This window comes from Rhinoraja longicauda, chromosome 2, assembly GCF_053455715.1.
Source record: "Rhinoraja longicauda isolate Sanriku21f chromosome 2, sRhiLon1.1, whole genome shotgun sequence".
In the NCBI taxonomy this organism is placed as follows: domain Eukaryota; kingdom Metazoa; phylum Chordata; class Chondrichthyes; order Rajiformes; family Arhynchobatidae; genus Rhinoraja; species Rhinoraja longicauda.
In genome coordinates, this window is record NC_135954.1 from 12,517,588 (window position 1) to 12,535,448 (window position 17,861).

The 17,861-nt window shown below is 48.0% G+C and overlaps 1 protein-coding gene across 1 annotated transcript in view; it reads left to right on the top strand.

The window, feature by feature from the left end:
• The first annotated feature begins 4,838 nt into the window (after positions 1 to 4,838).
• eepd1 (endonuclease/exonuclease/phosphatase family domain containing 1) overlaps positions 4,839 to 17,861 on the top strand; it is a 97,845-nt gene continuing 84,822 nt past the window's right edge. Inside the window, exon 1 of the mRNA XM_078414972.1 lies at positions 4,839 to 6,136. Coding sequence (XP_078271098.1) covers positions 5,271 to 6,136 — 866 coding nt within the window. The 5' untranslated portion in view covers positions 4,839 to 5,270. The remainder of the gene's footprint in view (positions 6,137 to 17,861) is intronic.

Below are 17,861 nucleotides of genomic sequence, written 5' to 3' on the forward strand. Positions count from 1 at the left end.
GTAATCAGTGTTTTGGGGGAACAGTATGTGCGATGATACCATTAAAATGCAGAACTATATCTCATCTATCAACTCACAGATTTTTGTTATTTTTCTTTTAAAATGTTTCTGCAAGTTTCTGCCTGCTAAAATGGCGCCATGACAGACTACGGTTTTTAGGGCCGAGTGGTCTATCTTGCTCTGCTCTATTATCTTTGCTCAGGACTCTTACCGTTTAGGTTTGGGTTTATTATTGTCACTAGTACCGAGAGATAGTGAAAAGTTTTGTTTCGCATGCAATCCAATCGAATCAGATAACACTATTCATAAATGCAATCAAGGCAAACTCAACTACAATAGGGACAGCGAAGAGAAGGATACAGAGTGCAGAATATTGTTCTCAGCATTCCAGTGCAACAGTTCCAGAGACAAAGTACAATGAGATAAGAGGATGATCGGATTAATACATTGTACCTTAGTTTATGATAGGACTGTTCAGAAGCCTGATAACAGAGGGGTAGAAGTTGCTTCTGAACTCGCCCTTTCAAGCTGCTCGATCTACTGCCCAATGTGCACTTTAACCACGTGTGATTTTTTTCGATTACAAATCTCAAAAATGTGGAGTACAGAGGCAAATAAATAAATGATGGGCCTTTGTCCCAAACATTATGGAGGGCACTGTAGATCAGCCATGATTGAATGGTGTAGACTTGATGGGCCGAATGGCCTAATTCTACTCCTATTCCTTATGACCACATGTTGTTTTCACCGGGTATTCCGGTTTCCTCTCACATTCCAAAGACGTGCAGGGTTTTAAGTTATTTGGCTTCTGTAAATCCAAGTGTGTAGGATGTGAAACTGGGATTACATGGAACTAGTGTACGGGTGATCATTGGCTGGCTGGGACTTGGTGGGCCGAAAGGCCTGTTTCCACGCCGTCTATCTCTAAACTAAAATATCATATCTAATCTTACATGCACACTTTGGCATTAAAAAATTCTCGTAATTCCTAGAACAATCGTCATGTGTTTGGAATTATTTTTTGGATGCATATTTAATATGCCCATCATAGTTCACTGTTTTCGAATTTACATTTTACTGTAAGGAAGAATCCACTTCATATTGTCGTAAATGTAGTTTAGTTTAGAGATACAGTGCGGTATGGGGAGAAGGCAGGAACGGGGTGCTGATTGTGAATGATCAGCCATGATCACATTGAATGGCGGTGCTGGCTCGAACGGGCCGAATGGCCTCCCCCTGCACCTATTGTCTATTGTCTCTAACCGAGTCCACGCCGACCAGCGATCCTTGTACACTGACACTATACAATACAATACAATACAATACAATACAATACAATATAATAATAATAATAATAATAATACATTACATTTATATAGCGCTTTTCATATACTCAAAGACGCTTTACAGGGATTTAGAGAACATAGGGAAGTGAATAAATAGATAAATAAGTAAACGAACAGAGAAAGGAGACAGAAGGTGGGGTGACCTTCAGTGGTTGAAGGCAGTACTGAACAGGTGAGACTTCAGTGATGTTTTGAATGTGGTGAGTGTGGAGGAGTCTCTGACGGTTTGGGGTAGTGAGTTCCATAGGGTGGGAGCAGCAATGGAGAAAGCCCTGTCCCCCCAGGATCTGAGTTTGGTCCGGATGTGGGGGGATAGGAGATTGGCAGCAGCAGAGCGGAGGGTGCAGGTGGGAGTGTGCCTGTGGAGGAGGTCGGTCAGGTAGGATGGGGCCAGGTTATGGAGGGCTTTGTAGGTCATGAGGAGGATTTTGTACTGGATTCTCTGGGGGATGGGGAGCCAGTGGAGTTTGTAAAGGACGGGGGTGATATGGTCACGGATCGGGGTGTGGGTGAGCAGACGGGCAGCGGAGTTTTGAATGTATTGAAGTTTACTGATGATTTTTGAGGGTGCGCCATAGAGGAGGCTGTTGCAGTAGTCCAGACGGGAGGTGATGAAGGCGTGGATGAGGGTTTCTGCAGCATATATCTTTATTGTCATTGTACAGGGTACAACGAGATTGGGAATGCGCCTCCCATACCATGCAATAAATTAATTAGCTAATCAGTATAAATTTATACAACCCAGTGAAACAAAATTAGAAACAGTTTTAAAACAGTATAAAGTTCAAGTAGGTCTGTGCCGGTTCACTGTGCGATGTGACCATCCGGCTCAGCAGGACCGGTTCATAGCAGCTATGGCCCTGGGGATGAAGCTGTTCTTGAGTCTGGAGGACACACTCGGGACAATTTGCAATTTTTTTTAACCAAAGCCAGTTAATTTACAAACCTGAAGGTCTTTGGAGTGTGGGAGGAAACTGGAGCACCCGGAGAAAACCCACGTGGTTACAGCGACCACGTACAAACTCCGTACAGACAGCACCCGTGGTCAGGATCGAACCCGGATCTCTGGCGCTGTTCGGCAGCAATTCTACGGCTGCGCCACCGTGCCGCCCCTTACTCTCTCCACACAGTCAGACTTCCTGAGATCTCCTGACTTCCTTCTGGAGAAACGTGCAAGCTCTGTAAGGAAAGCTGTCATCTTTTGCAAGATGACAAATGTACTATTCATGCTTGATTGTGAACTGAATTAACGGAAATGCAGTGACTTTCATTAAACTGTGACCTTCCACTTGAGGTCCCCTAGATCATTGCTTCGCAAACTGGTGAATGGTTCACCCAAGGGTGAATGAAACTAGAGGGGTGAATGAAGGGAGAATGACTTAATAATATATATATAAGATTATGCACAAGGGAGATTAAGACGAAAATTACCAAAAAGCATAAGAACATTTAGTCGAGGGAGAATGGAATTTTGTGATAAGGACTCAAGGGTGAATGACACTGAAATAGTTTAAGAAGCACCGTCCGAGATCACGATATTAAACACGCACTTTCAGAGGCAGAATCTGGAGCAAGAAACAAAACTGCTAGATGAAATCAGCGGGTCAGGCAGCATCTTGTGGAAGCAGAGGGATAATCAATGATTCAGGCCGAAACCCTGCAGGCAGGTCTCGACCCGAAATGTCAACTGTCCCTTTGTCTCCACCGACTTTGAGTAAGTGGTTCTGTACTGTAATTAAATACTTTGACCACTTTGTCTTTTTAAGGTAAGACCTCACTATGCTGAGTTACTCCAGCATTTTATGTCTATCTTCTTTGTTAAAAAACAGCATCTGCAGATTAGTTTAGTTTAGTTTAGAGATACAGCGTGGAAACAGGCCCTTCGGCCCACCCAGTCCGTGCCGACCAGCGATCCCCACACACTAGCAATATCCTACGCACACGAGGGACAATTTACAATTTTACCCAGCCAATTAACTTACTAACCCATACCCCTTTGGAGTGTGGGAGGAAACCAGAGCTTTGGAGCGTGGGAGGAAACCGGAGCTCCTGGAGAAAACCCACGCAGGTCACGGGGAGGACGTTCAAACTCCGTACAGACACCGTAGTCAAGATCGAACCCGGCTCTCTGGCGCTGTAAGGCAGCAACTCTACCGCTGCGCCACCAAGCCGCCCTAAGTTCCTTTCCACTACCTCACTATGTGTTGGTGCATTGCATTTATCATTAGTCCTTCAGCAATAATGTTTTTGTGCTTGTGCTTAATATGGGCTGAAAACACTTTGGCCAATGGATTAGAGTCATAGAGTGATACAGTGTGGAAACAGGCCCTTCGGCCCAATCCCGCCCACACCGGCCAACAATGTCCCAGCTACCCTAATCCCGCTTGCCTGCGCTTGGTCCATAACCCTCCAAACCTGTCCTATCCACGTACTTGTCCAACTGTTTCTTAAACGATGGGATAGTCCCAGCCTCAACTACCTCCTCTGGCAGCTTGTTCCATGCACCCACCACCCTCTGTGTGAAAAAGTTACCCCTCGGATTCCTATTAAATCTTTTCCCCTTCACCTTGAACCTATGTCGTCTGGTCCTCGATTCCCCTACTCTGGGTAAAAGACTGTGTGCATCTACCCGATCTATTCCTCTCGTGATTTTATACACCTCTATAAGATCACCCCTCATCCTCCTACGCTCCATGGAATAGAGACCCAGCCTACTTAACCTCTCCCTATAGCTCACACCCTCTAGTCCTGGCAACATCCTCGTAAATCTTTCCTGAACCCTTTCAAGCCTGACAATATCTTTCCTATAACATGGCGCCCAGATCTGAACACAAATTTCGGATTCTTGCCCTCTGGTTTCTTGACGGCCAAAAAATAGAGCTCTCTTATTTCAGATTGATATGATGAAGGTATTTTCAGACCTCACCAGAAAAAAACGCTGTTGTTTAAAATGATCTCGCGCTGCTGAGCTTGAAACTTTTTGTTATTTTTCAGGAAGCTAGTTTATGAAGTGAGTTGCCAGAATAGGAGGGTTTGAAAGCAAGTGTTTGTCAGGCCTGTGAGTGTTAATGTAAAGTGAACCTTCCTGCGATTGATCTGCTTTGTAACTGGAATTAAGTTTCAATCAGTTTGTAATTGCACACTGGGTGACAGCGGTGCATTAACTGGCTCCTGTCTCTTTTCTTTCCCCCCGCAGAAGCCAAGAATCAGCCCGGCTGCTAAGACAACAACCAAATGCCAGCTTCGGGTTTGAACGGAAATATCGTCGTTGACCGTCACTCTGAAAAGGGAGAGTGTTTGCTCGCTGACTGTATCTCCGGCGGGTGTGAATTGGGCAAGTGAGTTGCAGCCAGGCCAGGCCGGTTGGTGTGGAAACTCTCTTGCTTTTTCCGACTGCAGGGCTTCAATCATTTATTTGAGAGAATCCGAACTGCGGGGCCAACTGTAACCCGATCCGGCACCTCGTGACTCAGCCCCGGGGGGGTCGGGCTGTGATTTGTCAGCCGGAGAAGCCCGGTCCTCCCACACAATGATGTGCGCGCTCACGACGCCTGCTAATGCTGCACAGTGATTTGACAGCGGAACTGGCACGGGCGTCAGTGTTACATACATTCTCTGGATCCAGCAGTGAAAATTAAACAGGGGGCAGCAGCGGCTTGTTGAAGGGCAGGCTGCCGCGGCGGAGGAAGAGGGAATCGCGGGGGAGAGAAGGGGACGTGAGGAAGCTGGCTGCATCCTGTGGTCAGCCGGTGCCTGGGTTACTATCGGTCAGTAGTTTGTTCCGGTTTGAAAGCGTCTCGGGCAGGAGGGGGTGTGAGACAAATGGGACTCTTGAACCTGGAGCTACGCGAGGAGAACTGTGACCGACTGCAGCGCGGGGAGTGAGTGTGATCCTTGCAGCCCGCCGCTGCTCATGTTTCACTGATGATGGGGGGGAATCTCGGATGCCACCGCTCTATTCCCAAAGACCCCCTGGAGATCGGGCAGAATCGCAAGTTCAGCGCTGCGTGCAACTTCAGCAACATCCTGGTGAACCAGGAGCGGCTCAACATCAACACGGCCACCGAGGAGGAGCTGATGACCCTGCCCGGCGTCAACCGAACGGTGGCGCAGAACATCGTGGTGTACCGGCAGTGCATCGGGGGCTTCAAGAAGGTGGAGGACCTGGCGCTGGTGAGCGGGGTGGGGGCCGCCAGGCTGGAGCAGGTCAAGCTGGAGATCTGCGTGGCCAGCAGTAAGAGCGTGGGCTCGGCCCAGCATTCGCCCGGCTCCACGCGCAGGGACCCCTACTCCGAGACCCTCTGGTCCGCCAGCAGGGTCAACGTCAACCTGGCCAGCGCGGCGCAGCTGGCCGGCCTGCGCGGCGTCACGGACGAGATCGCCCGCGGCATCGTCAGCTACCGCAAGGAGCGGGGGCCGTTCCGGGCGGTCGACGACCTGGCCAAGGTGTCCTCCGTCAGCGGCTCGCTCCTGGAGCGGCTGCGGCCGCGCGTCTCCGTCGACCTGTCGCGGCCCACCTCCACCCACACGGCCAACGGCGGCATCGACTTCGCCGCCAAGCCCCGGCCCAGCCCCACCTCGCTCAGCCTGCAGAGCGAGGACCTGGACCTGCCGCCCGGCGGCCCCACTCAGATCATCTCCACCCGCCCCAACGTGGAGGTCTTCACCGGCCTGAGGGATGGCGAGCGGGTCCTCAGGGTGGCCAGCTGGAACCTCCAGAACTGCTCAGCCGAGAAGGCCACGAACCCGGGCGTGAGGGAGGTTGTCTGCATGACTCTTCTGGAGAACGGGTGAGTCCCATTTTTCACGACCCCTGGTTGCAGTTCTATTAACTTTCCCTTTATCGACAGAGCACGGAAACCTGCAGGCGCTGGTTTAAATCAAGGGTGGGCACAAAATGCTGGAGTAACTCAGCGGGTCAGGCAGCATCTCGGGAGAGAAGGAATGGGTGACGTTTCGGGTCGAGACCCTGGGCTACTCCAGCATTTTGTGCCCACCAGCACCAGCACAGGCCCACCGAGTCCGCGCCGACCGATGATCCCCACACGCAATGACACTATCCCACGCACACCAGGGACAATTTACGTTTATACCAAGCCAATTAACCTGCAAACCGGGAGGAAACCGCCCCTCCCAGAGAAACCCCACGCAGGTCACAAGGAGAACGTACAAACTCCGTGCAGACAGCACCCGTGGTCAGGATCGAACCCAGGTCTCTGGCGCTGTAAGGCAGCAACTCTGCCGCTGCGCCACCGTGCCGCCCCGTAGTTGTTTAAATGTTAAACGGTGCACGGTGGCGCAGCGGTAGAGTTGCTGCCTTGACTGCGTCGGTGACCCGGGTTCGATCCCGACCGCAGGTGTCTCTGTGCGGAGTTTGTACATTCTCCCCGTGAGGGCTTTCTCCGGGTGCTCCAGTGTCCTCCCACATTCCAAAGACGTGCGGCTTTGTAGGTTAATTGGCCTCTGTAAATCGTCCCTAGTGTGTCGGATAGAACTTGAGTATGGGTGATTGGTGGTCGGCACGGACTTGGTGGGCCAAAGGGCCTGTTTCCATGCTGTATCTCTAAGACAGTTATTTTATCAAACATTCCTAACGTTTGTAGTATAAGAAGATAACTGCAGATGCTGGTACAAATCGAAGGTATTTATTCACAAAATGCTGGAGTAACTCAGCAGGTCAGGCAGCATCTCGGGAGGGAAGGAATGGGTGACATCTCCGGTCTGAAGAAGGGTCTCGACCCGAAACGTCACCCATTCCTTCTCTCCCGAGATGCTGCCTGACCTGCTGAGTTACTCCAGCATTTTGTGAATAAATACCGAATGTTTGTAGCTTTGGTTCATAGAAACATAGAAAATAGTTGCAGGAGGAGGCCATTTGGCCCTTCGAGCCAGCACCGCCATTCATTGTGATCATGGCTGATCATCCACAATCAGTAACCCGTGCCTGCCTTCTCCCCATATCCCTTGAATCCGCTAGCCCCTAGAGCTCTATCTAAGGTACAGTTCCTTCTACCTTTTAGCTTTAGTATTTTTGTTTCCCCTTGAATTCCTCAAAGCTCTCTGGCTTGTCATCTGCTTGTGATTTTAATGAGCCCACTTTCCATTGGCAGCTTTCCAGTAACAGTCCTTCAGTACAATCCACCACTTTTTTATTTTACTGATGCAGTTTTAACGTTGAAATGCTGTGACAGGAGGTGTTGTTGGAGAGGGCTTCTGGTCCCTCTCCTTGCTTGTATTTGCTTGCAACCAAAAAACAACCCTCTGAAAAACACTATTGCAGGTCTGCATGCGACTGCTGCAGAAATGCATTGGAGAGCATGAGCTCCAATGTTGTTGCTCTGCTTGCCTAATCTCGCTTTGGCATTGAAATTAATATTTCATGAAGTCGACGCGCTGTGGTAAAGCCTTTGCTGAAACGTGGAACTGCAGGTGCTGGCTTACCAAGTAAAGGCACAAAATGCTGGAGTAACTCAGCGGGTCAGGCAGCATCCCTGGAGAGAGAGGAATGGGCGACCTTTCGGGTCGAGACCCTTCTTCTGACTGAGAGTCAGGGGAGAGGGGAAACTAGAGGCATGAAAGGGTACAGAATAAAAATCAGAGCCGGCAGCGGTGGCCAGGGAGCCCACAATGGTCCATTGTTGGCTGTGGAGGAGGTGATAACGAGAGGATACGAACGGTGAAACCAGTAGGACGACTAGGGTGGGGGGAGGGACGGAGAGAGCGTGAATGCAAGGGCTACTTGAAATTAGTCTTGGGTCGGGACCCTGCTTCTGACTGATTGCTAGGGTGGCAGGAATGAAAGCCAGCAGACTGGAGCGGCAAGACACAGTATGGCACCTCCAGCCTTTGTGACCCCTTTCATAAGTGATAGGACCAGAATTAGGCCATTCGGCCCATCAGGTCTACTCCTCCATTCAATCAGGGCTGATCTATCTCTCCCTCCTAACCCCATTCTCCAGCCTTCTTCCCTTAACCTCTGACACCCGCACTAATCAAGAATCTATCTATCTCTGCCTTAAAAATATCCACTGACTTGGCCTCCACAGCCTTCTGTGGCAATGAATTCCACAGATTCGCCACCCTCTGACTAAAGAAATTCTTCCTCATCTCCTTCCTAAAGGAACGTCCTTTAATCCTGAGGCTATGTATGGCCTCTGGTTGTAAACTCTGCCACTAATGGAAACATCCTCTCCACATCCACTCTATCCAGGCCTGGCCAAATGAAAGCATGGGGTCAGTCTTTTGGAAGAATGGCCCTTTCTCCATTTGGGGGATGAGAGGGGTGGGGTGGGCCTTGTGGGGGGGGGGTATGACGATTTCCTCAAGCAAAAGGCTCTACATTTTAGGGAGGGGTGGTTTTTGTTTTATTCCTCTGCGGCCTTCCGCTTCCAAACAATTTTCGGTGTCAACTTTCTGTAGTATCAGCTAAAAGTTTCTCCAGATGTGCCGTTTTTGATCATAAATGTGGTTTGTTTTTTTGCTTGCATTCCTGATGTAGGGCATAGTTCTGCGCCACGGTAACTGGTGAGTCCGGTACACCCAATCTGCATGCACCACCTTTTAGTCAGATCCAAAGATACTAGAGGAACAAGATAGACCACTCGACCCTAAAAAACGTAGTATGTCATGACGCCATTTTAGTAGGCAGAAACTTGCAGAAACATTTAAAAAGAAAAATAACAAAAATCTGTGAATTGATAGATGAGATATATTCTGCATTTTAATGGTATCATCACACATATTGTTGCCCCACAACACTGATTACACTGCGAGAGGCATAGCGAACGGCGGGTTTTGCCTACTAAAATGGCTCCTTTGCGAACTACAGTATAGGCGATTTCAACGGAGTGGTTCATTTTGTTCCTCTAGTTTCTTTGGTCAGATCTCAGTGACCTGAATCTTAATAACTGCCTCAGAAGGCAGTGGAGGCCTTTATATAGAAACATATAAAATTCTTAAGGGGTTGGAGACGCTAGATGCGGGAAGATTGTTCCCGATGTTGGGGGAGTCCAGAACCGGGGGTCACAGCTTAAGGATAAGGGGGAAGTCTTTTAGGACCGAGATGAGAAAACATTTCTTCACACAGAGAGTGGTGAGTCTGTGGAATTCTCTGCCACAGAAGGCAGTTGAGGCCAGTTCATTGGCTATATTTAAGATGGAGTTAGATGTGGCCCTTGTGGCTAAAGGGATCAGGGGGTATGGAGAGAAGGCAGGTACAGGTTACTGAGCTGGATGATCAGCCATGATCATATTGAATGGCGGTGCAGGCTCGAAGGGCCGAATGGCCTACTCCTGCACCTATTATCTATGTTTCTATGAAGCCAATTCTCTGAATGCATTCAAGAGAGAGCTAGATAGAGCTCTTAAGGATAGCGGAGTCAGGGGGTATGGGGAGAAGGCAGGAACGGGGTACTGATTGAGAATGATCAGCCATGATCACATTGAATGGTGGTGCTGGCTCGAAGGGCCGAATGGCCTACTCCTGCACCTATTGTCTATTGTCTAACATCTGCCCGGCTTCTGTAACCCTTGAAAATCTGCCATTCTCAGCTGCAAACTCTTCATTTGTGATATCTGCACCAACTTGTTGGGGCGCTGGAGTTCGGGGCTTTTGTATGCAGTATCCTGGTGTATCCACATCTAATTGTGAGGTTATAATAATAATAATAATAAGCATTTATTTTATATAGCGCCTTACCAGAAGCTCAAAGCGCTTTACAAAAACAATCATAACATAAAAACAAACAGACAAACTATCCTAACGAAGAAGCGGCGAATAAACAGCGCCAGCGTCCTCTCACGTCAGGGTCCGGCAGTATACAACACAAAGCACAGGACACACAGAGATACAATTTATAACACAAACAGCCATCACAGTGATTGCTCCAGGCTCACCCTCACTGTGATGGAAGGCAAAGAAAAGTCTTCTTTCTTCTGGCCTTGCCTGTTCAAATTTTGGGCGTTTTAATCACTTCTTTTTATTTAACCTGTTAATCTTCTTTTCTCAAGAGAACAAACGTTTAGTCTCTGCAAGAGAGAGGCACAAAGTGCTGGAGTAACTCAGCAGGTCAGGCAGCATCTCAGGAGAAACTCGAAAGGTGACGTTTCGGGTCCTCAGACTGACCGAACAGTCCCGACCCGAAACGTCACCTGTCCATTTTCTCCAGAGATGCTGCCTGACATGCTGAGTTACTCCAACATTTTGTGTCCATCTTTGGTATGAACCAGCATTGACGGTTCCCTTTTTTTATTATTACATTTAGTCTCTGCAACGTGTCGTTGTAATTTAACCCTTTGCAGTCTGGGTATCATTCTGGTGAATCTGTACGGCCCCCTCCATAATAATCTCTACCTGTCCCACCCCCTTCCTGGGCTTTATTTAAACACCGCTGTAAATGGGCTTTAACTTGGTTTGATCCGGAGATTTTCTTGACATGTTCGAATTACAGGTCAACGATGGTGGCGTTGAAGCAAGCATTGGAATCGTAATATTAGAACATAGATTAGTCTGGCACACGATAGACATAAAAAAAGCTGCAGTAACTCAGAGGGTCTCTGCAGAAAAGGAATAGGTGACACTTCTGGTCGAGGCCCTCCTTCTGAAGAAGGATCTCGACCTGAAACGTCACCCATTCCTTCTCTCCAGAGATGCTGCCTGACCCATTGAGTTTACTCCAGCTTTTTTGTGTCGATCTTCAGTTTAAACCAGCATCTGCAGTTCCTTCCTACACATGTACAACACAGGACACACCCTTCAGTCCAAACTCTCTGTGATAAACATGATGCCAAGATCAACTCTTATCTACCTGCACACAATCTATATCCCTCCATTCCCTGCATAACCATGTACCAATCTAAAACCCACTTATACGCCACTATTGTATCTGCCTTCATTATCACCCTTGGCAGCTGTGGCCTCGATCTACAAAGGCAGATGTGCAATCTGCCTTCTTCACCACCTGTCGGTCCGTGTTACCACTTTCAGGTAGTTTGGGACTTGTAGTCCCAGGAGGTCTCTGGCCATCAATATTGCTTGGTGCCCAACCCCTAAATGAATCATCTCATGTTTGTGTGCTTTGGTTCATTGGCTGTAAATAAAAAATGGAGTTTGCAGGAGTGGAAAGAGCTGTCTGACCGATGGTCAAAAATGATCCAATTGACCCCGTATAAGTTGTGTCTTGTGTAGGAAGGAACCGCAGATGCTGGTTTACACCGAAGACAGACACAAAATGCTGCAGTAACTCAGTGGGACAGGCAGCATCTCTGGAGAGAAGGAATGGGTGACGTTTCGGGTCGAGACCTTTCTTCGGACGGAGAGTCAGGGGGGAGGGAGATGAAGAAAATGGAGGGTCTCCAGTCTCCCTCTCCCCTGACTCTCAGTCTGAGGAAGGGTCTTGACCCAAAACGACGTCCCCATTCCTGCTCTCCAGAGATGCTGCCTGTCCCGCTGAGTTACTCCAGTGTCGATCTTTGTTGTATCTTGTGTCTGAGCAACCATCGATTGGATGTCAGGAGGTAATATGTTGAAGTAACCAGTATTCACAAGGCATTTGAGAAATAGAGAGAGCAGAAGCAGGGACTGTGCGCAAGCATTAATTAAATAGCTCGGGTTAATGAAGCTCATTGCGAAAATACATCGATGTTGAGTCACAGTGATCAAAACAATAACATGAATACTGCACCATTGTATACTCCAGGGATAGTTTTTCCAGGTATTGCGTGTGTGTGTGTGTGTGTGTTTGTTTGTGTGTTTGTTTGTTTGTGCGTGTGTGCAGACTCACCAAAGCTGCTGCACAGAGTTCGTTTGGCTTTTTGAGAATTTGGAGTTTGGAAGAGCGGGAGAAAGTGTTGCCAATGCCTAGATTCTGCATGTTTTCAGCTTCGTGCAAGTTGCTTCTTGGCTTTTAGGTTGTGTTAAAAAAACAAACACCTTTCGAACTGTGAATGATGCAATGTTTTACGATTTGGATTGTACAAAGTCGTTCCCCCACCCAGAACATTGAATCCTTCTCCGCTGCAGTTGCCCAGTTCGGTCACCCCCTCCAACAGGAAATGTCACTTGCTTACTCATTTTCAGCTAACGGGCACAGGGATCTGACCACAGAGGGTGTGCAGCGCCAGTGGCTGAGAATGGAGTTCAAACAGACATGCCGAAGCTGCCTGTGTAGGAAGGAACTGCAGATGCTGGTTAAAACTGAAGGTAGACACAAAAAGCTGGAGTAACTCGGCAGGACAGGCAGCAGCATCTCTGGAGAGAAGGGGCTTGAGAGGGGAAAGACAGATCAGCCATGATTCAATGGCAGAGTAGACTTGAGTCGAGACCTTTCTTCAGACTGAAACGTCACCCATTCCTTCTATCCAGGGATGCTGCCTGTTCCGCTGAGCTACTCCAGCTTTTTGTGTCTATGTTATACCTAATCTACAGTTCTTATCCAGGTTTCCAAGCTCTGATACCCCGCTGGTGTTTAGTGGTAAGTGGGCACATGAACGATGCCTCCTTTTCAATGCCACCGTGTTCTATCATTGTTCATGAGTTCATAAATAAGAGGAGCAGAATTAGGCCATTCGGCCCATCCAGCCTACTCTGCCATTCAATCATGGCTGATCTATCTTTCCCCTCTCAACCCCATTCCTGCCTTCTCCCCCATAACCCCTGACACCCACACCAATCAAGAATCTATCTATCTAAGTCTGCCTTAAAAATATCCATTGACTTGGCCTCCACAGCCGTCTGTGGCAATGAATTCCAAAGATTCACCACTCTCTGACTAAAGATTAGACAATAGGTGCAGGAGGAGGCCATTCAGCCCTTCGAGCCAGCACCGCCATTCAATGTGATCATGGCTGATCATTCTCAATCAGTACCCCGTTCTTGCCTTCTCCCCATACCCCCTGACTCCGCTATCCTTAAGAGCTCTATCTAGCTCTCTCTTGAATGCATTCAGAGAATTGACCTCCACTACCTTCTGAGGCAGAGAATTCCACAGATTCACAACTCTCTGACTGAAAAAGTTTTTCCTCATCTCTGTTCTAAATGGCCTACCCCTTATTCTTAAACTGTGGTCCCTTGTTCTGGACTCCCCCAACATTGGGAACATGTTTCCTGCCTCTAACGTGTCCAACCCCTTAATAATCTTATACTTGAATGAATTCCAAAGATTCACCACTCTCTGACTAAAGATTATGAGGAGGTGCATTAACCTTATGACTGAAAACCACTCACCTCTGACGATAAAAATCAGTGACTGTAATCCTGAGATTATTCCAAAGTTTATCCGGCTTGGCTAAAGCAAGACCAAGAACCTCCCACTCGATGTCAGAATTGGGAATACATAACCATTTTTGGTTAGTCAACAGGTAGAGCAACAGCTGATAGGACATTGCAAAAATCTAAAGCCTGTGACATCCTCACCTTGATGCTTTGATCTATAGATATGGAGCATGGGCATGGTGGTGCAGCGGTAGAGTTGCTGCCTTACTACGCCAGAGACCTGGGTTCCATCCTGACTGCAGATGCTGGCTGTGTGGAGTTTGCACGGTCTCCCCGTGACCACGTGGGTTTTCTCTGGGTGCTCCGGTTTCTTTCCACAGTCCAAAGACGTGCGAGTTTGTAGATTGATTGGCTTCTGTAAATTACATAGAAACATAGAAAATAGTTGCAGGAGTAGGACATTCGTCCCTTTGAGCCAGCACCGCCATTCATTGTGATCATGGCTGATCATCCACAATCAGTAACCTGTGCCCAACTTCTCCCCATATCCCTTGATTCTACTAGCCCCCGGAGCTCTATCTAACTCCCTCTTAAATTCCTCCATGGCCCTCTGTGGCAGAGAATTCCATAAATTGACAACTCTCTGGGTGAAAAAGTTCCTTCTCACCTCAGTTTTAAATGGCCTCCCCTTTATTCTAAGACTGTGGCCCCTGGTTCTGGACTCCCCCAACATTGGGAACATTCTTCCTGCATCTAGCTTGACCAGTCCTTTTATAATTTTATATGTCTCCATAAGATCCTTATCCTAAATTGCTCCTAGTGTGTGGGATCCGAAACTGGGATAACATACAGGTGATCGTTGGTCAGCGCGGACTCGGTGGGCCGAAGGGCCTGTGTTTCCATGCTGTATCTCTAAACTAAACTAAAGCAACATTAAAAAAGGAAGTAAAGCTTAATTGTCGTGTGTTCGAACATAAACAGCAATGTCCAGATTGACAAAAAAACTGGAAGTTTAGTTTAGCCCACCGAGTCCGCACCGACCAGCGATCCCCGTACATTAACACAAACCTACACAAAACTAGGGACAATTTACAATTGTACCAAGTATACAAACCCAAGCCAATTAACCTACAAACCTGTGCGTCTTTGGAGTGTGGGAGGAAACGGAAGATCTCGGAGAAAACCCACGCAGGTCACGGGGAGAAGGTACAAGTTCTAGCCCTTGTTTAGTCATGTATGCATGCAATATTGAGCCAACGTCAACAGAGATGGGACCAACCCGTCCATAGTTTGAACAATGGTAGAATTGCCCAAGAGATCCTGTACCTGGAGGTTTTGCCTGGCAGGCGTCCATGTCCCAGAACACAATTGGAATTCTGAGGAATGGATTTGGCATTGACCTGGGCAAATAACAGGTGACGTCAAAGCCAGGTGGAATGCACTGCGGATGCTGATTCATGGGTATGTGCACCCACAGATCGATGCAAAGGTGCCGTCTGTGGGCAGTTTGCACGTTCTCCGCGTGACCACCTGGGTTTCCTCCGGGTGCTCCCATTTCCACCCACACCCCAAGGACGCGTGGGATTTTAGGCCCTCTCTTAAATTGCCCCAAGAGTGTTGGGGGGCGGATGAGAAAATGGAACAACGTAGAACTAGTGAGAGTGGATGACCGATGGTTGGTTGGCATGGACTAGGTGAGCAGAAGGGCCTGTTTCCTTGCTGGATCTCTAAACTAAACTAAACTAATTGGACCTCACAAGGAGAAGGACCAAATAATATAATTAATACAGGGTCAGGTTTATTATTGTCACCTGTATGGAGCTTCAGAGAAAAACTTTGTTTTGCATGCCATCCCATCAGATAAGATAATACTATACATTAATACAGACAAGTTAAACTCAAGTACAAAGGTAGAACAAAGGATAAGATACAGAGTGCAGAATATAGTTCTCAGCATCGTGGTGCATCAGTTCCAGAGATCAAGTCCAATGTCCGCAATCAGGTAGAGGTGAATCAGTCAGTACACCAACTTATGGAAAGACCATTCAGAAGCAGGATAATAGAGGGAAAGCTGCTGTTCCTAAGTCTTGTGATGTGCCCTTTCAATCTTTTGTACCTTCTGACCGAGAGGAGCAGGGAGAAGAAGGAATGACCAGGGGTGGGATAATGGAGAAAATTGGGCAAGTGGGAGAGCGGGAAAAAGTGAGAGAGTCTAGGACCAGAGGTCATAGCTTCAGAATTAAAGGATGTACCTTTCGGAAGGAGATGATGAGGAATTTCTTTAGTCAGAGGGCGGTGAATCTGTGGAATTCATTGCCACAGAAGGCTGTGGAGGCCAAGTCAATGGATATTTTTAAAGCAGAGATAGATAGATTCTTGATTAGTACGGGTGTCAGGGGTTATAGGGAGAAGGCAGGAGAATGGGGTTAGGAGAGAGATATATATCAGCCATGATTGTATGGCAAAGTAGACTTAATGATCCGAATTCTACTCCTTTCAATTATGAACATGAAAATAGTATTTGCAATAACTATAAATAGAACTTTTTATTGGATTGAACTTTTAGTCACAAACACAATGTTTGTGAAGCCCGGTTGGGTGCAAGAAGCTACAGAATTGTCGGGATTTTAACTTTTGTATAGTTTAATGGAGAGGCACAGAATCTATCAATAAAAGCTTCCTGGTATTTTGCCACTGTTTCTGTGTGTCGACCAGCATGGAGGAAATTTTTACTTCAGTTGCACAAAATCTTTGTCTGATCCTATTTTGCACTACACGTCCACCACCGATCTTCCAGCAACTGGTCAACACCTTCGCTCAACACCTACGCTCGGTCCGCATTGACCAACCTGATCTCCCGGTGGCTGAGCACTTCAGCTCCCCCTCCCATTCCAAGTCTGACCTTTCTGTCATGGGCCTCCTCCAGTGCCATAGTGAGGCCCACCGGAAATTGGAGGAACAGCACCTCATATTTCGCCTGGGCAGTGGTATGAACATCGACTTCTCCAACTTTAGATAGTTCCTCTGTCCCTCCCTTCCCTTCCTCCTTCCCAGATCTCCCTCTATCTTCCTGTCTCCACCTATATCCTTCCTTTGTCCCGCCCCCCTGACATCAGTCTGAAGAAGGGTCTCGACCCGAAACGTCACTCATTCCTTCTCTCCCGAGATGCTGCCTGACCTGCTGAGTTACTCCAGCATTTTGTGAATAAATACCTTCGATTTGTACCAGCATCTGCAGTTATTTTCTTATACTTCCAGCAACTGGTGGTCGGGCACCTTCTTTAATCCGTACAACATTACAACAGTGCACTTGAAATCTCACCACCCGCCCCCCAGAAGTCCTCCCGAAAATGTGGTGCTTAGGCCGGATGAGGCGGACGATCTGCGGCCGAACGGCGGGTCGAATTTCCCCCCCTCCCTGCGGCCAGGGTTCTGGAAGGCCGATCCGTTCCCATAGCTGGCTTCCGAGGCCGACTGTGCGGGCCGTTTATCTCGGCCCCGCTGGCGGCCAAGGCGGAATGTTCCGGTACCGCTCGACTCCTGTCGTAGGCCGTGACCTCTGTTGGTCCGGCAAAACAGACAATCCAGCAAGGCTCTGGAACAAATAGTGCAGACAATTCGGCGGTGGACCTGTACAACGTACATTTTGGGGTAACTAGGCCGACAATAGTTTTTCAGCTCAACCAAAATAGTGCTTCACAGGTTAATTTGTGACAGAACCGATGTGGATTCCTACGGTCGGTGCAATGCGACACAGGCTATGATTACGCAAGCTACAAAATGGAGGCAAGGCTGTGGCCAGTCGTCCATCATTTAGTCAGATATTAGTTGATCTTTTAACTTGGCGTGCCAAACTACCAGTTCATAAACCGAGAACCTAGTGACCTTCCAAAATAAATACTGATGACGGCACACTGCTGACATTGACGTGTTCCTGAGTTCACGGACCTTGGCTCAACTGTCAGCAAAGATCTCTGCTTTACCCAGAGATCAACACAAGCATTGGGAGGTCAAAACCTACACCGAAAAGTCAAGAAACGCGAACAGTATCTGTCATGAAAGTTGCGTAAAACATGAAATATGCGCTTGAAACTCCACTGCATCATGGAAGACTTCCAAAGAGAAGTCTTGGAATGTTTAAAATGGTAGAAAAATTTGATCTGGTAACTGAGCAACTCTTTTCCATGGTCACAGAATTTAGAATTGAAAGAACATTAAATTAGAGCCGCACGGTGGCACAGCGGTAGAGCTGCTGCCTTACAGCGCCCGAGACCCGGGTTCCATCCCGACTATGGTTGCTGCGT